The sequence below is a fragment of the Crinia signifera genome, chromosome 9 (assembly GCF_055691185.1).
Source record: "Crinia signifera chromosome 9, ASM5569118v1, whole genome shotgun sequence".
Lineage (NCBI taxonomy): Eukaryota > Metazoa > Chordata > Amphibia > Anura > Myobatrachidae > Crinia > Crinia signifera.
Window position 1 is genome coordinate 163,332,829 of NC_139225.1, and position 25,446 is coordinate 163,358,274.

The following is a 25,446-nucleotide window of genomic DNA, read 5'->3' on the forward strand; positions in this document are numbered from 1 at the left end:
GCAGCAACGCATCACATGGGAACATCCCGGCCTGCTCACATGTGATGCATTGCTGCCGTGGGACTGCTTGCCATGACATAAGTGCCACGTGTGAAGGTTTAGCAGGAAAGCCCACCCACCCAAAAAAACATGAAAACACATTTGAACATGGTGGTGTATGTAGTGGCAAGCGGTCCCACGGCAGCAACGCATCACATGGGAACATCCCGGCCTGCTCACATGTGATGCATTGCTGCCGTGGGACTGCTTGCCATGACATAAGTGCCACGTGTGAAGGTTTAGCAGGAAAGCCCACCCACCCAAAAAACATGAAAACACATTTGAACATGGTGGTGTATGTAGTGGCAAGCGGTCCCACGGCAGCAACGCATCACATGGGAACATCCCGGCCTGCTCACATGTGATGCATTGCTGCCGTGGGACTGCTTGCCATGACATGCACCATTTTAAGGTGCATGCTGCTGGCCTCCAAATAAACAAGAAGGAGAACCAAGTAAAATAAAGTACACAAACTATTTTTTGACTTTATAATGCAAACCGTTATAAATTTTTTCGTATAAAGAGTGTACTACTGCTACGCCTTTTTGGATTTTTGTAATTTTTTGGGCTACGGTATGGACTTTCCCGCTTAGTTCTTGTAGACATTTATGGACTTGTGTCATGTTTTCTTGCATTGTGCTTTCGTCGCTGGACGTGTCAGGTGATGGTGTGTTCTTCTCCCCCTCTGCACTGACATCTGAAATCTCGATGATATCTATAATAAGTACAGATAAAGAAATGTTTACCTTTCCACAAATGATACGTCACTATCCCATAAAGATGATTTGCAGTATACACTCACCATCTACACTGCTGGTGATCGCAATCACTTGGTGGCCCTCTGTGGTCCCTTCCATCGGCTGCGCAGCCTGGATATCATCTATAGTGACAAGGTAAAGTGACATATTACTACCCCTTGTTGTGTGTATAAAACATGTGTTGTTCTGTTGGTGTGCTGGTACAAAACCTTACCTGTTGTACTCTCCTTCTTTATTTTTAGGTTGGAGGCCCTGTCTCTGCCTTCCTCATGCCTTCTCCTGGATTGGATTTCCTCTGAGTAAATAAAAACAAGCAACATGTCAGCAAAACACTCAAAATGTAATGGATCATGACAGTATATTAATAAAGCCACCTAGGGCATTGGACTCACTTCTTTTAATAATTCCACGAATTTTCTTCAGCTTGGCCTGCTCCTTGTGCTTCAGGTCCGACCACCGTTTTTGGAGCTGGTATTTGGACCTTCTTTTCCCAAACTTCTCCTTTATCTCCTTGCATACACGCTGCATAATAATTTCTTTTCTGTAATTTGTCTTGGGGTATGTTTTTCTCGAACAATCGTAGTCCCTTCTATCCAGCATTTTGACCATCAGTTCCACCTCTGCAGATGACATGGCGGAGGCGCGCGTCACTTTTTTCTCCTTGTTGTCCTGTCTGTCAGCGATTTCTTTATCTGTGGTTATCACTGATTTGGAAATCAAAGGTTCTGTACTGGCCTCCCCCATATGCGGTGGCGCCAGACCCTCCGACATGGCTCCTCGATGTCCCGTGTCTGTGTGACGCGAAGCACGTGAGTGGGGCGGAGATTCCTGTGCTCATCCAATCACTGTGTTTCAAGCCACGTTCTGCACGAAAGAATATTCCGTCGTTGCTGTTGGATTGATCGGAGCAGCGCAGCGAATTTTCCGGACTGTATCGACATTTATTTCGGTGAGTATTAAAACAAAATGTGGAGTTTTCTATGACAATCTGTGGCCCATGGGTATGCTGGGGCTTGTAGTGACAGTGTATCCTATGTCCCACAGAGTTTCAACTCCTGTACTATAGCTACAGTATATCTAGTGGCCCACAGACTGAACACCTGTACATTAAATGTTTTATGGTGTGCTTTTTGTATCAAGAAAATAATATGCCTTTTTATTTTATTTTTTGGCACAGAAATTCAACCATGGCAGAAAAAAATGTCGAATTTATGAAGGATTTCATTGAGGCCTACAGGGATCAGAATTGTTTATGGAACACCAAATCCAGAGACCATTCGAATAGGCAGAAGAGGCTATCTGCTCTGGAGGAGCTGGTGAGGGTGAGCCAGACATACTACCCCATAGCAAATGTGGAGTGGGTCCGGACTCGCATTGCTAATATGAGGACCGTATTTAAAAAGGAATTAAATAAGGTTGAGTCCTCAAAGCGGTCTGGGGCAGGGGCAGACCAAGTGTATGTGCCCAGGCTGTGGTACTATGACCTGCTGGCCTTCACGGTGGACCAGGAGCTGCCCAGGGATTCGGTCGGCAACACTTCAAGGAACCAGCCTGCACCCTCCACCTCCGCGTGCACCCAAGAGGTTTCAGATGACACCATTTGCGGCACAGTAAGTAGACGGATTTTTTTTGAAAAATTTTTTGCACACAAGATAAATATAACAGCAAGTACAGTATAAAAATTGTGAACATGTAAAATTAAAAGGGGGGGGTATCGCCCCCTGCAACTGACCTCTCTGTTGGGCACAACAGAGAGGTCAGTTGCAGGGGGCGATACCCCACCCTTTTGGTTCTACATCGTCAATTTGACCTTCTCTGTGGCCCTAATTCTGGTTCTTCTCAGTGGTGGAGCTATACTCTTATCCGCCTGGGAAGACAGTGATCAATATTCAGACATCGCAAGTGCATTTCCCACATTTTTTGTATTTGGAAGTTTTGGTTGCCATTGGTAATCCCTGGTATCTACACTGTTGTAGTCTTTCTGGCGCGGATTATTGTAATATTTTTTTGTGGTGTAAAATTAACGAAATAATATCATTCTGCCAATCCACAGCGCCAACACCAATAAAATACTGCATGTATTCATACCTGGTTAATTTAGCACGCATAGATGCATTTCTGGTGTTTAAATTAGTATTTGTTATGTCTGGTATCTAAATAATTAGTTTCCAGAGATGCCAATCATAACGCCTCTTCAACTAGCTCACTTTCATCCATGGCAGCAACATGGTGGTTTGTGGGCTGCGTTCTTCTGCGTAGATATAAAAATATATGGAAGTCTTAAAAATCTATAGTGATACATCATCTTGTTTTGTTACAGCCATCGCTATTTGAGGAGGAGTCTTCGGCATCGCTGGAGGTGGCATCACAGCTGCCTTCACCGACCCTCTGCTCCACCCCCACACCAACCGCCACGACCAGCGGTGAACCTCCATCAAGCGCTCAAAGTGCAGCAGAAGCACCATCAAGAAGAGGGCGCAAAAGGCCGAGGCAGACTCCAGATGCTGCGGACGTGGCAACCACCAAGATCCTGGAGTCTGCCAACAGATTGATGAGCATGGATGAGGATGATGCGGACCGGGTGGGGAGCGTATTAGCGGACAATTTGCGAAAGTTGGACCCGGCTACAAGGGTGGAGGTAGAGCGCATATTTTATGAGACGCTGTACCGGGCCCGTGTGGGGACTCTGACCCGGCACACACGTCTCACCGATGAGACCCCTCTGCCTAGGGTTGAATTTCAACCCATCAGCCCAGCTCCTATACCCCAACAAGCTGTATTTCACCAGGTGCAATATCCCCAGTATCACCATTTACAGCCACCAACTGGGCAAAGGCAGCACCAACCGGTAACGGCGGCTAATACGCTCCCACCAGGTCCACCTGGTGGCCCCTTCCAAACTCCATCTCCCTCCCAACCACCGATGGATACAGGGGATTATGGGGTGGGCCAAGTTTACCACCAGATGTAAATATTTTATATAGTTGATTTAATTGCATTTTTGTTTTAATAATATAGTTTAAATATTTTTATGTTTAAGTATTTCTTTATTATTTATTTCCTTGTTATTTATGTTATATTTTTTATAAGTTTATAAGTTAATAATTTATACAAAAATTAAAAATTCTGTAATCTAGTTGGTGTCCGTGTGAAAATATCATTTACCATGCAGGGTGACTATAGGGCACAGATATACATATGGGGTACATGCATGTTGTTTCAATATTTACCTTCATGTATTGCTCCTGGAGACTGTACAAAAGTACCAGGAGAAATTGGCATAGAAATAGGTGTGGTGGAGCAACTACTTGCTAGTACATAAACACCAGTACTGGGTACAGTCTGCACTCCAGGTGCCGTGGCATTGTGCCCTCCAGGAATGCCTGGCACCTGAGTACTACCACTCACTTGCCGTGATTCGGCCTCCACCTCCCCCTCCTTGCTGCAATAAGACGCAGAGGACAACTTGTGCGGAACTGTGAGTATACAAATTTTATTGGCAAAATATTGATTAGTACACACCAAAAAACAATATATTTACAATGACAAAAACGTACATTTTTAAGCAATCATGTCATTCTGCCACTCCACAGCCCCAACACCATTGAAATAATCCAAGTACTCGTCTCTTGACAACTTTGCTTGCGTTGATGCATTTCTGGTGTTTAAATTATTTGCCAAAGCTGTCAGACCAATAGGCTCGTCAACAACTTGGCTGTCGTCCACTGTAGCCCCCAGTTGTTGTGTGTGCACCGCTTTTCTGCGCATGTAGTTGTGCAGCACACAGCAGGCCTGCACCACTTTGTCAATCTTATCTAGGCGCAGATTGATGGCACTGTGAAAAATTCTGAATTTATTACTCAGAATCCCAAACGCATTTTCAACCACTCGCCTGGCACGTGACAGGCGATAGTTAAAAATGCGCCGTTCCCTGTTCAGTGCCCTTTGTGGGTAGGGTTTAAGGACATTAGGGTGCAATGCAAAGGCCTCATCCGCCACAAAAACAAAGTTCAAACCGTGCTCATTTTCAGTCCGCTCTGGCAGATTCAGTAGATTTTTTTTCAGTTGGTCGTGGAAAAAGGTATACTCCAGGGCTCCTCCATCTGAAACTCTACCATTTTTCCCAATGTCCACAAATACAAACTCGTATCGAGCATTAGCGATGGCCATTAGAACAATGCTGAAGAACCCCTTATAGTTATAATAAAAAGAGCCACTCTTTGCAGGGGGCATGATTCTGACGTGTTTGCCATCGATAGCTCCACCACAATTAGGGAAATTCCAAAGATCACGGAAATCACGTGCAATATTTTGCCACTCCTCCTTGGTCGATGGAAACTGCAATATAAAAGTATATGCGTATTAATAATCTGTTGGGTTGATTTTAGACACATCAGCCCTCCCCCATTGCAGCCTCAAAGCTATTACCCGCCTTATCAAAATGACCCCCCACCCACTGGTGTAAAAGATTACATTAACAGGCATTGTAATGATATACATATAGGGTACAGGTATGTGCACAGCTATACATATGGGGGACATGTATGTAATTTCTATATTTACCTTCATGTATTTCTCCTGTAGAACTTGGACGATGGCATCACAGGTGTCTGGTATTATCAACCCCAGCGCTTGAGATGATATTGCGGTTGTGAATCTCAGGTCGGCAAGGGTCCTGCCTGTTGCCAGATAACGCAGCGTTGCCACCAGTCTCTGCTCTGCAGAAATAGGCCTCCTGAAATAGGTGTCCTCTCTCTTTATTAAAGGGGTAACCAGTGTCAGCAGCTCCATGAAGGTAGCGTCATCCATACGGAGATAATTCCTGAAATCATCAGGATTGTTCTCCCGTATCTCCTGTAGCAATGGCATGTGGGAGAAGGTGTCTCTCCTCAGAAGCCAGTCTCTGGTCCAGCAGCTCCGATTCTTGGTCCTTTTTCTTTTTTTAATAGCCCGCAATCTGATGGCCATAGCAGCCAAAATGCACGCACGAGCCTTCCTTCTCCTCAAGCTCATGATTAAAAAGGCCCAAATGTACCGATAGACGAACGTACGTACGTATATCCAGTACAGCTAGCAATGGATATGAATAGTCACGGCTCTATTCACTGTACTACACGAACGATTCTTTGTTCCGTGATCACGCCTCGTTTCGCTATGCTCTTTTAATCCAGCCCATTATGATAATGTTGTGTACATTTTTATCGTTCGAATAGCCAGAACGGGAGAGTGTGTACGGTGGTACAATCTTTTTCTTGCGATTGTTTGGACGGGAGTACATCGGACGTCGCCAGTAAAATTGTACATATGTGTACGCGCAGATCGGTCGTATGTTTCGGACGGCCGAACGTGTATACGGTCGATCGAACGGTCGCAAGAAAAATGAAATTGTACATATGTGTACCCAGCTTAAGTGACCGTTATTATATTCCAGGCACTCCTGCGGTTAGGTGTCTCATAGGTCGGTGGGGAACCCTAATATGCACCCTCCCTCACCCACCATAGACACAGATTAAGCTCCCATCAAATTATCTTGCTGCTAAAAAAAAGCATTCTGCTTCCATGCAGCACTAAGTGCTACCCTACCTGTTCTAACATGGGCAGCACTAAGTGCCACCTAGCATGTCCTCCCCCATTAAACACTAAGTGCCACCTAAAATGCCCTCCCCCATTAAGCACTAAATGCCACCTAGCATGTCCTCCCCCATGCAGCACTAAATGCCACCTAGCATGTCCTCTCCCATGCAGCACTAAATGCCACCTAGCATGTCCTCCCCCATGCAGCACTAAATGCCACCTAGCATGCCCTCCCCCATGCAGCACTAAATGCCACCTAGCATGTCCAACCCCATAGAGCACTAAATGCCACCTAGCATGTCCTCCCCCAGGTAGCACTAAATGCCACCTAGCATGTCCTCCCCCATACAGCATTAAATGCCACCTAGCATGCCCTCCCCCATGCAGCACTAAATGCCACCTAGCATGTCCTCCTCATGTAGCACTAAATGCCACCTAGCATGCCCTCCCCCATGCAGCACTAAATGCCACCTCGCATGTTCTAGTCTGTGGAGTACTAAATAAGACCTTACGTAGCTCTGTGTGGAGTTTGTATGTTCTCACCATACGCGCCTGGGATTATTCCCATACATATAGTTTAGTTGAAATGAAGCCTTGTGTGTTGGTGTAAATAGGCAGACGGCCAAGTGGTGCTTACCGGCCATTCAATTGTTCTCCCCTGTGTAGCACTAAACATCACCCCACACTCTGAGCTCCTGGGCTGCCACCCTGGCATATGCAGGGCATCAGGTGAGATCGTTCCCGCTACCTCCGCCACCACTACACCCGCTGGTGGGATGGCAGGACAGTGCCCATATATACGCAGGATCCATCTGCAATAACGACGACAATTCAACTTTGCGTCAGCCCCTGAAGTTATAGCAGCAGTTGCAGCAGACTGCGGGGTAAAGTATTTGGATAAGACGGGAAGTGCGAGACCTCAGGTGTACTTGACAAATCAGTAGTGGTTCCGCAGTGTTACAGAGTGGTACTTTGGTAGATTTTACTGTTATTTATTTTATCTTTCATTCTCCGTTTAAAAACAACAACTTTTCAGATGCGCAATTCTGGGGCGCTAGCGAGGACACCGGAGATGGTGCGTGGAGGTTCTGGAAGAATGAACGCTGGAATTATACGTGTCTAATGTTTAATCTGGGAACTGCAGGCTTAAACAAACCTTACATTTCTATTAATTAAAACAATACCAGCCATAAATCAGCGTCTGGGAGCAACGAGAGACCGAACAAACACTTTATACAGGTCTGTACCCAGGGGGATGTTTTTGTTTAAAGATTTAGTCCATTCACGGAGGTCGGGAGAGTGAACTCAATCTGGGTGTGGGGGTGGAATCTCAGCTAAAATCAGCAAATTAAAATACAAGCGAGGTCCTTCCAGCTGCAACGTGAATGGGATAAGCCCGATCCGTATGTAAATAACGCACATGGCTCCTCCTGTAGCATTTGGTTTTATGGTTTATTAAATTAAGGCTGGAGATTGGGTTTTTGTCTTTATTGGTTTTGGGGGATAAAGACAAATTTGCACCTGTCACCCCGAGGGCGGCGATAGTGACGAGCGATGCAGAGGGCTCCATCTCTTTCAACATTTAACCAGGGCTGCCTTCAAGCTGAATGTGGTTATCATCATCAATGTGTCCCACGCTGTGCGTCACGTAGAGTAGATTGGAAGCACACTTGCGCACTCTCCTGACGCCCAAGATCCCGGAGTGAGGGTATTTAACCATATAACTACAGATGCCAAGCATTGGGGAGCCCAATCGTCAAGGGAAACCGGAAATAAACTTAAATATATTACATGCAGAATAAAGAAGCTTAACAAACAGACCATGTGTGGGCCCAGAAGTCTAGCATGGTGCCCCCCCCCCCACTCACCGGAACGTGGCCGGGTAAAAGAAAGTACCAAATAGAAATCATTATTTCCTATCCAAGCTCCTGGGAACAAGCAGATTTGAGCATAAAGTGTTCTCGGTACGATGAATTCACATACGAGGATCACTGCGTAACACAGGAGTACTACATGTGCTCTAGTGATTTAGGGGGTTACACAGTGCATCATGCCATATACACTGTACAATCCTGCACACCATGCAGCAAACCTTCAACCACCTGGCTTTTTCTCATTGCTACTTAAATGTTATTCTTAACGGAGAAAGAAAAAGGGCAATTTGCAGATAAATCTGTGTCTATTGTAGGGGTTCCCCGGGGGATTACTGAGCGCTAAGCTGGATATACACAAATACAGTCATCGTCCCCCACCCCCTAAAATGCTTATATACTGCTGTAATACCATGAAGAGAATTAAACGCAGATTGCAAACAAACTGCTGGGAACACGTACAAATATATTCCCAGCAAAACGCGGCAATCCCGTTGCGGAATGCTGGAGATTGCAGTTTATCGGTCAGCAAAAACTCAATGAAAAAAAAATGCAGAAAGTTCCTCACAGAACACTGATTACCCAAATGAAGCATCTATGAGTTGCTCTATTGCACTTCCCTGTAACAGAATAGGGAGGTGTTGTAACAATAAAGTCATTTAGGGACTACTTTCACATTCGGTCTAACAGAACTGGGCTTATTAACCGTTTGCACCCCGGGACGCGGATGGAATCCGATTTAGACGCCACGGTCCGCTTTTGGCTGTCAATATAAATTATTGCGATGGCGAAAGCCCAGCAGGAACAAAAAGTGACCGCAGCAAAGCTTTTGGGAGCTGACTTGCACGTTAACAGCCCCATAAATAACAGTATAATCCTATGCAACTTATCAAACATATGTTCTTACAATCTCCAAGGCCCCGGATCCTCCCCTCTGCGCCCCAGAGATTGATAGGTGACATTTACCAAAAGCCATAATCATTCATTACCCTCCTCTGTCATTTCCATTACAATCAAATGTTAATGTGAAAAATGCTTCACCAAACTCACTATTTCCAATTGATTTTTTCCTTTTGCAAATAATTACTCGCTCAATACCAGAGCGGACGGCGCAGGCCCCGTATTACATTACCGACCCCCCACCCCCCCACAAGCTGTTCTGTTAGAATACAGTCAGTAAATGTGTGCATTCGGGTCACAAATGCAGTTTATTTCTCTTTAACAAGGCGCGTTTAGTAGAGGACGCGGGCACTTTAACGCGCTCCCACCTCTTCGGTGATTGCTGACAGTGTGTATAGGACATTAATGCATCTGTCATGATAACAAGCTAAGAATAACATCGAGACATCAAACCGAGAGCAGAATCTATCTGAAGTGATTCATTCAGATCTGTCTCATTGATTTATTAAACACAGGGCAACATCTGCAGTCTCACAGAGCCGCCTGGCGAAATTAATGCAGGATCAATTCAAATGGAAAAGTGCAATGGGAGATAAATCAAAACAGCATTTGCATGCAGAGCCACAATCAGGCTTATTGGGTGCAAACGTCCCTTCCCCTCCCAAACATGATGTTATCCCTCCAGAGCGGGTGATTGTGAGTGGCGGAGATTTGTGCAGGTTTGGGGCGCTGAAAAACGGGAGACGTAGGGGAGGAAAACACAAATGTAAATAAATAAAAATGAATGAATAACCTTTTGAATATTCAACAGGAACACAGCAAATGTGCGGTTCTCCCTCCGGCTGAGGCTGGGAGTCCGGCCGCACCAGGGAAGACCAAGGGCCCGTTCTACACAGACACTGATATTATATCTAGCAGGTTATATACCGATATTATAACTATATACAGTATATAGTGCATACACACTGGACTGGAACATCCGCCACCTCAGGAATCGCCCTCAGTGAAGGGTTAAACTAACGGATATAGTTCTGGCAATGCTCGGCTTAACCCTTTGTGTGCCAAGTGAATTTGTCAAAATCGGTGTGAAAATGGCCAAACAAACGTTTTTATTCACCATAATGACCTGTAATGTTACCGTATATAGGAAATATCATCTTGGGAAATGTGAGCAATGCCGGCATTTTTAACGGGTATTTTGCACATATCTCACGGAGATGTTGGCACTCAAAGGGTTAAAAAAAAAAAGTTTACTTTTAATAACATTTTAGCAAGAACTTATATTTATTATTATACTAAAATAATAACAGTAATAATATAAATATGAATAAGTACCAATAATAATAATTATTATTATTATTCACTAACAATAACAATAATAATAATAATGATGATTTCCCGTAACTAATAAAGTATTTGTATTTGTATTTGGTTACTTCTGACATAATCACAAAGACTCATCAGGAAAAATGCAAATGTAAAATGACCGCAGAAATGACAAGTCACCCGGATTTTCAGGACTTGCAGAGGTACCCGGTGACCAGTAACCGGTTACAGAGGGTATCATCCATATACAGTAACAGGTCAGTGGTATTTACTATGAGTCAATATAAACCTGCAGGTCAGATATAACATGTATTGTCTCCTGTACCACACTATGGAATAGGTTTGCCTATTAATCAGTAAAAATGGCGTTTCCGACGGTGTTCTGAGAAGTATGTTTTTCGCAGCAACCAAAGCAAAGACAGCATAGACGTTGTACAACATTAGAGTTTCATTAAGATTCATCTAATTCAATTAAAAAGAAAACAATAATAAAATCAATCAAGGTGGCCGCCATTGCCCAAATTCTACAAGAGGAGGGCCTAGGTGTGAAACACCGACAGGTAAGGGGTCAGTTGGTCACATCCCCAACACTGTGATAGTGCGAGGCTTAAAGTCTGTGCAACGAGAAACATTTCATCCGCAGATTTAATCCTTTTACACGCCATTAATTTCACCTAATCTCCTCTGACTTGTTCCTCTCCACACACACACACACACACACACACACACACCATGCGCCTGTAACGACACAATGTTCATTATCAACAGAGATAGATTTATCCTCTAACCCTTCCTGCATAGGCCAGCGTCCCCCTGGTGTACAGAAGTCTTGCACGGGCACATATACACTGGTGCACCAGTAAGGCCGCTGGGGGGGAAAGTGTCCACTTCTAGTAATTACAATCCTGGCACCGGCGCACTAACAAGAAACGACGCATTACGGTTTGGCTGCGATCAGCAGACACGGTGTCTGGACCTTGCGTGGAATAAAATATTGTCTTTATTTACAGACCTAATTAATTTCTATGAGTCTGTGTGTTTTCTAATCAGCCCATTCGCATAAAATATATCTCTGGGCGAGTAAATCAGGGGGGCGAGCCAATGGGAACATGTGTTCAGTGCAGACCGATTCTGGTTTTGGACGCTCGTATCATCGATTGAACTTGTCAGCCTGTAGAAATCACATTGGGAAATGCTGCGTTTCACTCTTGTGGTGGGGGAAATGCAGGGACTCCCAGCTACTACTGTAAATCTTCATTACCGGCGCCCCAAGCGGACTGGACGGAAACACAAACCAGTTAAGGGAAAGTGGTTTTGCCTCCCCCCCACATTTAGCACCACTTGTCCTGTCTCTGAATTTCTAAGTAATAAAGTTTTACATAGAAGTTTCGATGCGGATGATGCTACATTGTTACAGCAATCAGTCTGAACAATCTTTATTGACAAACTTCTTCAATCGCAAAATGAACAAGACCAGCATACATTGTCTGATCGAAGGGTTATTAAAGTCTGAAGCGGAAGGTTTGCACCAGAATTGAACAGAAAACCCTATTAATCTCTCCCAACTCCTGGTTAATATTCCAGTGTCTTTATCTGCTTTGTGGAAATTTCACGGTCTCTAGATCTGTAACTTCTGCGATCGCCTTTATATCACCTCCCCGCAGATCTGGATCTTTCATCTTTATATTATATCGTAACGGATCAAGTTGTTTGCAGGACGTACATTTATAAGTTATTACAATCTCAGAACTTTGTACGATAAACCATGCAAACTATATCACAGCAATGAAGGGTTATATTGTAAGAACAAATAATACAAGTATATAAAAACAATCACAAGTCACATACATGTACTGTACATGGCTCAGTGGAACATCATCGTTATGAAGACGCTTGGGCCACAAGTATCACTGCGCCAATTTCATTTAGAAATAGACACGTCTGTGATTACTTATATTGTTTGCAATAATCTGACGCATAAATCAGCTTTCAAGGTCTTCCACCTGATCTTAAGGCTGCCAACGTCTGTAAATTCCTAATTAAGCATGGAGCATTACTGGGAGCAACAGGCTATGGGCTGCGGTCACTGCCCCTGCCCCACCTCAGGCATTCCACCATTGTCCCTGAGAAGTTTGGAGGAATCCCCCACGGCTGACAATTGCCTGACAGCATGGGGTCACGCACACAGGCTGGGTCTTCTCCTGATCTCGCTGACAGACCATTTATCCACTAGAACAGTGTGTGTATGTCAGGCACATAGAGACTAGTGGCAGTCACAGGCCCTGAGATGTCCCCAAACAACACAATCACACACTGACACTATGCAGCATTTATCTGTGCAAAACAGGAAGTCACGTTCCACATTCTGCTGCATGTTTGTAAATAGATACAATAATATTTATTATTAAATAAGTACGGTATAATAAACATCCACCTGCGCTGCAACATTGTACAGTATAATATCCACCAGCGCTGCAACATTGTACAGTATAATATCCACCTGCGCTGCGACATTGTACAGTATAATATCCACCTGCGCTGCGACATTGTACAGTATAATATCCACCTGCGCTGCGACATTGTACAGTATAATATCCACCTGCGCTGCGACATTGTACAGTATAATATCCACCTGCGCTGCGACATTGTACAGTATAATATCCACCTACGCTGCGACATTGTACAGTATAATATCCATCTGCGCTGCGACATTGTACAGTATAATATCCACCTACGCTGCGACATTGTACAGTATAATATCCACCTGCGCTGCGACATTGTACAGTATAATATCCACCTGCGCTGCGACATTGTACAGTATAATATCCACCTGCGCTGCGACATTGTACAGTATAATATCCACCTGCGCTGCAACATTGTACAGTATAATATCCATCTACACTACAACATTGTACAGTATAATATCCACCTACGCTGCAACATTGTACAGTATAATATCCATCTACACTGCAACATTGTACAGTATAATATCCATCTACACTGCAACATTGTACAGTATAATATCCACCTGCGCTGCAACATTGTACAGTATAATATTCATCTACACTATGACATTGTACAGTATAATATCCACCTACGCTGCAACATTGTACAGTATAATATCCACCTGTGCTGCAACACTGTACAGTATAATATCCATCTACGCTGCAACATTGTACAGTATAATATCCATCTACGCTGCGACACTGTACAGTATAATATCCACCTGTGCTGCAACACTGTACAGTATAATATCCATCTACGCTGCAACATTGTACAGTATAACATCCATCTACTCTGCAACATTGTACCGTATAATATCCATCTACGCTGCAACATTGTACAGTATAACATCCATCTACGCTGTAACAGCTGACAACACAGGGAGATAAAGGGTATCATTCGGAGGATTTTAGGAGAGACCTTTTGCACAAATCAATTAATTACAATCAATTAAAATACCTGGAGCCCTGCAGATAGCAGGATGCAAGTGACGGTTCTGCAAATATTTCTGATCAATGCTAAACAAATATACAAGTTGGGGTGGTCTGACTACAGTATAAACCATGGACCTATAGGGGGTCCAATAATGCAACAGAGTTACTAAAAAATATATTTTATTGTACCTACTTCACAATGACCGAGTCCATTTAGAGAATATACATATTATGCTGTACTTAATATACTGGGTAGCAACAGACACACGCACGCACGCACACACACACACACACACACACGTGTATTTATACAGTACTAACTGGTCAGTATAGGTTAATGAGCAATCAAAGAAGAAGTTTCCAAGTGTAGGCAGAAGTTTATACACAATGCACAAGTGCCTGATCCCTGCGGAGACTACCCAGGCTATATACATCTGTAGCACTCGCCGCAAATCACAACAAAATCTGCTCTCAGCTTATTATAATCCAACCTGTTGGCAGAAGAGACGGCGCTACCAGAGTCCTGCCACACACAGCGGGGCATACAGTGTGGCATTATTATACAGCTGTAGTGTCCCAATGCAAATCACCAGGGTGGAGGAAACGTACTGTCACAATGCGGAAATCACTATATTAAATATAAACACAGGTTGAGTGCGAATCCCCTATCGGAAATGCTCGGGACCAGAAGAATCTTGGATAACGGATTAATCCGTATTTTGGAATAATTTTATTTTTGAATCAGGTATCTTGAAGTATCTTGCATTTATGATGTATAACATCAAACACATGAAATGCACACAAATATTTTATTTGTGCATGAAACAAAGTTTGTGTATAATCACTGACACTGAATGTGAATGCCAAGCAATCATGTATATTTAGTGCCAGTTACATGTTATTTCCCGAGCAGTGCCAGTTACATGTTATTTCCCGAGCAGTGCCAGTTACAGATGTCCCCAGTAAGTTTTTAGCCTGTATATAACATTTCACAGTTTTTGTAAAATTGAATAATTCGGTTCCATACTGAAGATGATCGATCCTCCAAGACACAACGTACAAGCATAATTATTCGCAACTTATTCAAATCGAAGGCTCACTTTCTAGATTATATAGGGTAGCCCAGGCAGCACAAGGGATGGTCACCATATCTGTCATTGAAACATTTCATGTCTGTAACCAGCAGACAATGTGATATTGAGAGACGCAATCACAGAATTAACAACAATCAAAAAATTACTAAAACTACGACTTGCGTCGCTGCAGAGATAACAGCAGCTGCAATCAGCAGTTTCCATTAATACAATAAATGAAATACTTAGACTACAATGCGCACCATTTCTAGGCGCCTTTACCAGGGGCACGAAGAATATCACAACAATCTTATTTGTATAGCACAGTCATATAATACAGCGCTGTACATTGGAGGGGACGGTGAGTTACATACATACATGGAACAGAAAAGGCAGGAGCACCCTGCACAGGCGAGATCCCAGGGACATGTTTAATTTAACCCTTTGAGCACCAAGGAATGTGTGTGAGAAAACATTGTTATTCATCCTAATGACCTGTAATGTTAACTTATATAGGAAATAATAAATAAAAATGTACACATTTTTTTTTATTTGAATTTATATAACAAATGCGAGCGACGCTGGCACTTTTTTTTAGCTGAAATCTCTCACAAAGATGGTGGCACTCAAAGGGTTAAAAGAGGGAAATCTAAATAGGTTTTTTTTTTTTTTAAATGGACACTTGGAAAAAGAAATCCGCACATATTAAACTGTAACACATTCCATTGTTCTAAAGAATTGTTCTTCTATGACAGATGCGGTGACGCGTCACAGTGACAGATTCGGAACGCAATACAATATAATGTATCCGGTAAATCAGACCGCAACCTGCGGCCAGCTTGGTATGCGCCGCGCCCCTATGTCACGCTGGCACCGCAGGGGTTAAAATTGCATCAGGTTTCATTAATAGGATAAACTCGCGTCGCAGTTTAATGGCTGCGCGCTACACGGAGTAATCCTCCAAATTCTACGCTGACTGATGGCTTTCATTTCACTCTGGCATCGGGTGGCGCGCTCGCTAAAATAAATATATTTTAATTAGGAATAATCATCGGCAGCTCCTGGATACTTTTTTTTAAGACGGACTTCTCTTTCATTCGGTGTCATTATGGTGGGGGGGGGTTGTCACATCTCACGCACCGGGTACATAGACGAAAGTCCTCGCAAACTGCATACGCAAAGGCTCGCACAATATAATGGAATATTTTAATGGAGTGAGGGGGGCATTAAACATCGCAGGGTAGGAGAATCCGGCTGTTTTACACCGGGTGACGCTTACCTACATTAAATATGTATCTAGAAAACGATCAAAACCTCGAAAAAAGTTCCCATGAATATCGGATGGAGAGTAGTAACAGGACAGAACACAAGGCAGCCCTCCGTCACCCACAGCCTCCCCCTGTCCTCCGTTACCCACAACCTCCCTCCCCCCCGTCACCCACAGGTAACATCTACTGTCCCTGCAATCCTTGCAGGCTGCCAGCCTAACTGCCCCATCTCACAATAAATTGGTTTTGCCCCAATAGCTGCAACTTCCCAGACAAGTGAATTGTGCTGTAGAATGTGATCACAGAACTTAGAACACAGGACAGGCCAACAAACAAAATGGCAGAGCGCAGTGGGCAACTTGATGGGTTTTAACCCTTTAAATGCCAAATTAATTTTAAAATAGGTGTGAAAATTGGCAAGCAAACATTTTTATTCATCAGAATGACCTGGGATGTTACCTTTTTTTTTTTATTTGAATTTATATAACAAATGTGAGCGACGCTGGCAATTTTGTTTGCAGCTATTTTTAACATCTCTTGGCACTCAAAGGGTTAAATCGCGAGGAGTCGGAAGGTTGATATAAACGTGAGTTAGTACCTTCACAACGGATTCAGGATTGAATCCCGGCGGTCGGGATCCCGACAGCCGAAATGCCGACAAGGGGGGGGACGTGGATCGCCCCCCCTTGCGGGCTCGCTGCGCTCGCCACGCAGCGGGCCCGGTGCCTCGCTACGCTCGGCACACTCATTTATTCTCCCTCCAGGGGTGTTGTGGACACCCCAGGAGGGAGAATGTGTCGGCATTTCGGCGGTCGGGATTCCGGCGTCGGGATTCTGAACGCCGGGATCCCGACCGCCGGGATTTTAACTGCATCCCCTTCACAACATCGCAAGTGTTGCTCAGGGTCCCATCCATTATACTTCGCTTTTTACCACCTGTACCAAAACCTCCATTTGTATCACCAAAAAACGCCTATATTCTGAACCCAACACATACGTACCAAGCTGTGACCTCACACACACAACCCCACATAGCAGTAGTTACACACACACACACACACAACCACACATAGCAGCAGTTACACACATACACACTTCCTGAATGATACATTGTACATCGTCCATTTAGCCTGAGCTCAGGAACGACAACCCTACAGTATACTGTACAGACAGGAGCACAGGCAGAATACACATGACATATACAACAGACAGAACACACAGACTGTCAGCTCCCACATGAGGCAGCCAGCGGGTGTTCGGAGAACGTGACTACAGCGAGGAGGGTGAGGAGAACTGAGCACATCATAGGAAGTGTCCAAATACTGTGTGGGCATGGAGAGTCACTAAACCGCCGCTGTACACAACACAACACACAATGCAGAGTACAGTGTATATAGGAAACACAGGACGGAACCCACAAACTTCTCAGCACTGCATAAACACTGTGATATCTGTACTGTGCCATCAGAGTAGGGGGCACAGATTGGGTGGCCAGTAATATTTATAGTGTATGTGGGAGGTGCAGCGTTACAATAACCAATAGATGATTATAAGCTAAAGATTGGTAATTATGCATTGTTAGGGAAATCCGGCCATATAACGTAGTGAACAAATACCAATGTATACACATTATATAATATTACAGGCTATACGGTGCTGTCATATACAGACGGGAGGTAACAGACCCCCAGGGCAGCCACATGGTAATATCCTGTACATACACATTATATAATATTACAGTCTATACGGTGCTGCCATATACAGGAGGGAGGTAACAGACACCAGGGCAGCCGCATGGTAATATCCTGTACATACACATTATATAATATTACAGGCTATACGGTGCTGCCATATACAGGAGGGAGGGAACATTCCCCCAGGGCAGCCGCATGGTAATATCCTGTACATACACATTATATAATATTACAGGCTATGCGGTGCTGCCATATACAGGAGGGAGGGAACAGACCCCCAGGGCAGCCGCATGGTAATATCCTGTACATACACATTATATAATATTACAGGCTATACGGTGCTGCCATATACAGGAGGGAGGGCACAGACCCCCAGGGCAGCCGCATGGTAATATCCTGTACATACACATTATATAATATTACAGGCTATACGGTGCTGCCATATACAGGAGGGAGGGAACATTCCCCCAGGGCAGCCGCATGGTAATATCCTGTACATACACATTATATAATATTACAGTCTATACGGTGCTGCCATATACAGGAGGGAGGGAACAGACCCCCAGGGCAGCCGCATGGTAATATCCTGTACATACACATTATATAATATTACAGGCTATACGGTGCTGCCATATACAGAAGGGAGGGCACAGACCCCCAGGGCAGCCGCATGGTAATATCCTGTACATACACATTATATAATATTACAGGCTATACGGTGCTGCCATATACAGGAGGGAGGTAACAGACCCCCAGGGCAGCCGCATGGTAATATCCTGTACACACACATTATATAATATTACAGGCTATACGGTGCTGCCATATACAGGAGGGAGGGCACAGGCCCCCAGGGCAGCCGCATGGTAATATCCTGTACATACACATTATATAATATTACAGGCTATACGGTGCTGCCATATACAGGAGGGAGGTAACAGACCCCCAGGGCAGCCGCATGGTAATATACTGTACATACACGTACTACAGGTGACACCAGGCTGGAGGAATGTACAACACCATATACATACATTATTACGGGGGTGTATTATGACATACAGAAAACACCCGTGTGCACCGGATAATACAGAAACACGGACATGAGGAAGCCAGTACATGACAGGTAACCACAGAGCAGAGACAGTAACCGTATCTGGCGGATTCATCTACTGATAATATATGATGGAGTCATTCACTGTCACACTGCCCGCAGGATGAGCATCTGACAGTATGGGGAGCGGGCTGTCGTACAGCACAGTGTATACACAGGATGAGCATCTGACAGTATGGGGAGCGGGCTGTCATACAGTACATACACAGGATGAGCATCTGACAGTATGGGGAGCGGGCTGTCGTACAGTACAGTGTATACGCAGGATGAGCATCTGACAGTATGGGGAGCGGGCTGTCGTACAGCACAGTGTATACACAGGATGAGCATCTGACAGTATGGGGAGCGGGCTGTCGTACAGTACATACACAGGATGAGCATCTGACAGTATGGGGAGCGGGCTGTCGTACAGTACAGTGTATACACAGGGTGAGCATCTGACAGTATGGGGAGCGGGCTGTCGTACAGTACAGTGTATACGCAGGATGAGCATCTGACAGTATGGGGAGCGGGCTGTCGTACAGCACAGTGTATACACAGGATGAGCATCTGACAGTATGGGGAGCGGGCTGTCGTACAGTACATACACAGGATGAGCATCTGACAGTATGGGGAGCGGGCTGTCGTACAGTACAGTGTATACACAGGGTGAGCATCTGACAGTATCGGGAGCGGGCTGTCGTACAGTGTATACACAGGGTGAGCATCTGACAGTATGGGGAGCGGGCTGTCATACAGTACAGTGTATACACAGGGAGGCACAGGCTGAGCATTTGACAGTATGGGGAGCGGGCTGTCGTACAGTACAGTGTATACACAGGGTGAGCATCTGACAGTATGGGGAGCGGGCTGTCGTACAGTACAGTCTATACACAGGGTGAGCATCTGACAGTATGGGGAGCGGGCTGTCGTACAGTACAGTGTATACACAGGGTGAGCATCTGACAGTATGGGGAGCGGGCTGTCGTACAGTACAGTGTATACAGGGATGCACAGGCTGAGCCTCTGACAGTATGGGGAGCGGGCTGTCGTACAGTACAGTGTATACAGGGATGCACAGGCTGAGCATCTGACAGTATGGGGAGCGGGCTGTCGTACAGTACAGTGTATACAGGGATGCACAGGCTGAGCATCTGACAGTATGGGGAGCGGGCTGTCGTACAGTACAGTGTATATACAGTGTATACAGGGATGCACAGGCTGAGCATCTGACAGTATGGGGAGCGGGCTGTCGTACAGTACAGTGTACACACAGGGAGGCACAGGATAAGCATCTGACAGTATGGGGAGCGGGCTGTCGTACAGTACAGTGTATACAGGGATGCACAGGCTGAGCATCTGACAGTCTGGGGAGCGGGCTGTCATACAGTACAGTGTATATACAGTGTATACAGGGATGCACAGGCTGAGCATCTGACAGTATGGGGAGCGGGCTGTCGTACAGTACAGTGTACACACAGGGAGGCACAGGATAAGCATCTGACAGTATGGGGAGCAGGCTGTCGTACAGTACAGTGTATACAGGGATGCACAGGCTGAGCATCTGACAGTCTGGGGAGCGGGCTGTCATACAGTACAGTGTATATACAGTGTATACAGGGATGCACAGGCTGAGCATCTGACAGTATGGGGAGCGGGCTGTCGTACAGTACAGTGTACACACAGGGAGGCACAGGATAAGCATCTCACAGTATGGGGAGCGGGCTGTCGTACAGTACAGTGTATATACATTGTATACATTGAGGCACTAAAAGACACACATTTGCAGACATGTAACCATGACATGGAGACATATGTTATAATATCCAGTGGTGACAGCATAGAGTGATATATGAAGCACACTCTGTATTAGGGAAGTACTTCATATTAAGGTTATAGCACATGCGGTGTATGAGGCACACATGGTATATACTATATCATTACCAAGTCTACATATAATAACACTGTAACTAGCCAAGATTATACGGTACATTATCAACAGCAGTTATATAGGGTACAGTGCCCAGCATACCACAGGTGTCCAGCAGTTATATAGAAATACAGTGCCCAGCATACCACAGGTGTCCAGCAGTAATATAGGAGGTACAGTGCCCAGCATACCACAGGTGTCCAGCAGTTATACATAGGTTCAGTGCCCAGCATACCAGGTGCCCAGCAGTAATATAGAGGTTTAGTGCCCAGCATACCACAGGTGTCCAGCAGTTATATAGAGGTACTGTTCCCAGCATACCAGAGTTGTCCAGCAGTTATATAGGGGTACAGTGCCCAACATACCACTGGTGTCCAGCAGTTATATAGGGGTACAGTGCCCAACACACCACAGGTGTCCAGCAGTTATATACATGTTCAGTACCCAGTATAATACAGTGAAACTGTACTTCGTATAATACAGGGGCCCATGAATTATATAGGGGTACAGTGCCCAGCATAATACAGAGGTCCAGCAATTATATAGGGGTACAGTGCCCAGCATAATACAGGGGCCCAGCAATTACATAGGTGTACAGTGCCCAGCATAATACAGGTGCCCAATAGTAGTATATGGATACTGTACCCAGAAGTAGTGTATGGTACTGTACCCAGCAGTAGTGTATGGGCACTGTACCCAGCAGAATACAGGTACCCGGTAGTAGTACTAGGGTAAAGTACCCATAATATTATAGGTATCAGGCAGTAGTATAGTGGTACTGCACACTGCATATTACAGTCACCAGTATAGTGGTACTGTACACTGCATATAAACAGGCACCAGTATAGTGGTACTGTACACTGCATATAACAGGCACCAGTATAGTGGTACTGTACCCAGCAGAATACAGGTACCAGGCAGTAGTACTAGGGTAAAGTAGCCAGAATATTACAGGTACCAGGCAGTAGTACAGTGGAACTGTACACTGCCTATTACAGGCACCAGTATAGTGGTACTGTACACTGCCTATTACAGGCACCAGTATAGTGGTACTGTGCACTGCCTATTACAGGCACCAGTATAGTGGTACTGTGCACTGCCTATTACAGGCACCAGTATAGTGGTACTGTACACTGCCTATTACAGGCACCAGTATAGTGGTACTGTACACTGACTATTACAGGCACCAGTATAGTGGTACTGTACACGGCCTATTACAGGCACCAGTATAGTGGTACTGTACACTGCCTATTACAGGCACCAGTATAGTGGTACTGTACACTACCTATTACAGGCACCAGTATAGTGGCACTGTACACTGCATATTACAGGCACCAGTATAGTGGTACTGTACACTGCATATTACAGGCACCTGGCAGTAGTATAGTGGTACTGTACACTGCATATTACAGACACCAGGCAGTAGTATAGTGGTACTGTACCCATCATATTACAGGTACCGGGCAGTAGTATAGTGGTACAGTACACTGCATATTACAGACACCAGGCAGTAGTACAGTACCCATCATATTACAGGTACCAGGCAGTAATATAGTGGTACAGTACACTGCATATTACAGACACCAGGCAGTAGTACAGTACCCATCATATTACAGGTACCAGGCAGTAGTATAGTGGTACTGTACCCATCATATTACAGGTACCAGGCAGTATTATAGTGGTACAGTACACTGCATATTACAGACACCAGGCAGTAGTACAGTACACAGCATATTACAGGTACCAGGCAGTAGTATAGTGGTACTGTACCCATCATATTACAGGTACCAGGCAGCAGTATAGTGGTACTGTACCCATCATATTACAGGCACCAGGCAGTAGTATAGTGGTACAGAACACAGCATATTACAGGCACCAGTATAGTGGTACAGTACACAGCATATTACAGGCACCAGTATAGTGGTACAGTACACAGCATATTACAGGCACCAGTATAGTGGTACAGTAACCATCATATTACAGGTACCAGTATAGTGGTCTGTGCACTGTATATTACAGACACCAGGCAGTAGTACAATACACAGCATATTACAGGCACCAGGCAGTAGTATAGTGGTACAGTACACAGCATATTACAGGCACCAGTATAGTGGTACAGTACACAGCATATTACAGGCACCAGTATAGTGGTACAGTAACCATCATATTACAGGTACCAGGCACCAGTATAGTGGTCTGTGCACTGTATATTACAGGCAGTAGTACAGGGGTACAGTACACAGTAGTCAGCGTAAGAGATGTACAGTACTGTATATGTAACTGTGTATGTTCTGTTTCCCCCTGATACAGGGATGATCAATGTATATATGTATATGGTCTGTATCTTCCCAGTACTGGCTTGGTTTAGTGCAGTAGTTTGAGATGTTCTGTGTGCAGGAGAGAGAGAGATAGATAGATAGATAGATAGATAGATAGATAGATAGATAGATAGATAGATAGATCTGTATGAGATATTCTGTGTGCAGCATAACAAAGTATACAGGATAACTAGAGTATATAATATATTATCTATGTACAGGATAACAGAAGTACCTATAGTGTAGTAAGTATAGAAGGTAACTATAGGCTGAGCTGATGTTGGTGCAGCAGTATGGGGAGATCTCTGTGTGGGATAGTACATATACAGTATATACAGGATAGTATGCACACAGCATGTATGTATATAGAGAAGTATGTTATGCATGCAGTATATTATTAGTATATACTACACATATATATATATATATATAACGGACCTGGCGTTGGTGCATCAATGTGTATATACAGGACAGCATGCATAGTGTATACAGTTACAGTATATATAGTACACAGGGCGCACGGACCTGGCGTTGTGCAGCAGTGTGTATATACAGTATATATAGGCTAGTATAGAGTATATAGCAGTACAGTACAGTATATAGTACATAGGGGGCACAGACCTGGCGTTGTACAGCAGTGTGTGTATATATATATATATATATATATATATATATATATATATATATATATATATATATATGACAGCATGCATGGTGTATATACAGTATATATAGGATAGTATAGAGTATAAAGCAGTACAGTATATAGTACATAGGGGGCACGGACCTGGCGTTGTGCAGCAGTGTGTGTATATATATATATATGACAGCATGTATGGTGTATATAACATATATACAGTATATATATATATATATATATATATATATATATATAAGATAGCATAGAGTATATAGCAGTACAGTACAGTATATAGTACATAGGGGGCACGGACCTGGCGTTGTGCAGCAGTGTGTATATATATGACAGCATGTATGGTGTATATACAGTATATATAGGATAGCATAGAGTATATAGCAGTACAGTACAGTATATAGTACATAGGGGGCACGGACCTGGCGTTGGTGCAGTCCCCGTAGAGCGTCTCGAAGTCCCGGCGGGTGATGAGCTTGCAGCGGTTGACCCCCGGCTGGATGGCCCCCAGCCCCCGCAGCACCCGCACCTGCTCCACCGTGCAGACCACCGGCGTGATGTCCAGCCGCTTGAGCTTGGTGTAGACGGTGTGCAGCCCCCCCACCAGGTGCTTGAGGAAGAGCTCGAAGACCTGGGGCAGACAGATGAGCTCCTGCCCCCCCAGCAGGAAGGACGCCACCCGCACCCCGTGCAGCTCCACCATGCGGCACTCACTGCTGCTGGCCCCCGGGGCCCCCGGACAGGATAGGCTGCTACTGCTGCTGCTGCTACTGCTGCTGAGAGCGGGGGGAGCCGGCACCTCCATCCCGTCTCCTCTCACTCTGACCGCGCAGCGCCGAGCGCCGGACTCCACACACCGCCCGGGAGACGCTGATTGGCGGGGGCAAGGGTGGGGGCGGGGTGCGAGGCACGCCCCCTGTCACTACAGTCCCCAGCTCCGCGCACATGGGGGGAGGGGCCCCGCGGGGGGCGGGAGAGGGGAAGGGCCCACAGGGGGCGGGGCTCGGGACCCCCTCCCACCTCACTGCAAGGGTTACTGAAAGTCTACACTATCATCCAGCACTGCAGGGGTTACTGACACATTACACTATCATCCAGCACTGCAGGGGTTACTGACACCCTACACTATCATCCAGCACTGCAGGGGTTACTGACACTATACACTATCATCCAGCACTGCAGGGGTTACTAACACCATACACCATCATCCATCACTGCAGGGGTTACTGACACATTACACTATCATCCAGCACTGCAGGGGTTACTAACACCATACACTATCATCCAGCACTGCAGGGGTTACTGACACCCTACACTGTCATCCAGAACTGCAGGGGTTACTGACACTCTACACTATCATCCAGCACTGCAGGGGTTACTGACACTCTACACTATCATCCAGCACTGCAGGGGTTACTGACACGCTACACTATCATCCAGCACTGCAGGGGTTACTGACACTCTACACTATCATCCAGCACTGCAGGGGTTACTGACACCCTACACTATCATCCAGCAC

At 45.1% G+C, this 25,446-nt stretch overlaps 2 protein-coding genes across 5 annotated transcripts in view; one reads left to right on the forward strand and one right to left on the reverse strand.

Moving 5' to 3' along the window:
* The window catches only part of DACH2 (dachshund family transcription factor 2), a 316,195-nt gene extending 291,424 nt beyond the window's left edge, over window positions 1-24,771 (reverse strand). For 3 of the 4 annotated variants that reach the window (XM_083160363.1, XM_083160362.1, XM_083160361.1), the window contains exon 1: window positions 24,350-24,770. In XM_083160363.1, the coding sequence (XP_083016489.1) occupies window positions 24,350-24,732 (383 nt within the window). In that variant the 5' untranslated portion in view covers window positions 24,733-24,770. Of the gene's footprint in view, window positions 1-24,349 lie in introns of all 4 variants that reach the window. The other variant, XM_083160364.1, reaches the window with a different exon arrangement.
* LOC146036469 (uncharacterized) lies at window positions 1,928-8,077 on the forward strand. Its single transcript, XM_083160463.1, has 3 exons — window positions 1,928-2,407; window positions 3,118-3,645; window positions 8,024-8,077. Exons 1-3 carry the CDS (start codon window positions 1,946-1,948, stop codon window positions 8,075-8,077), a joined length of 1,044 nt encoding a protein of 347 aa, XP_083016589.1. The 5' UTR covers window positions 1,928-1,945.
* Window positions 24,772-25,446: the final 675 nt, after the last annotated feature.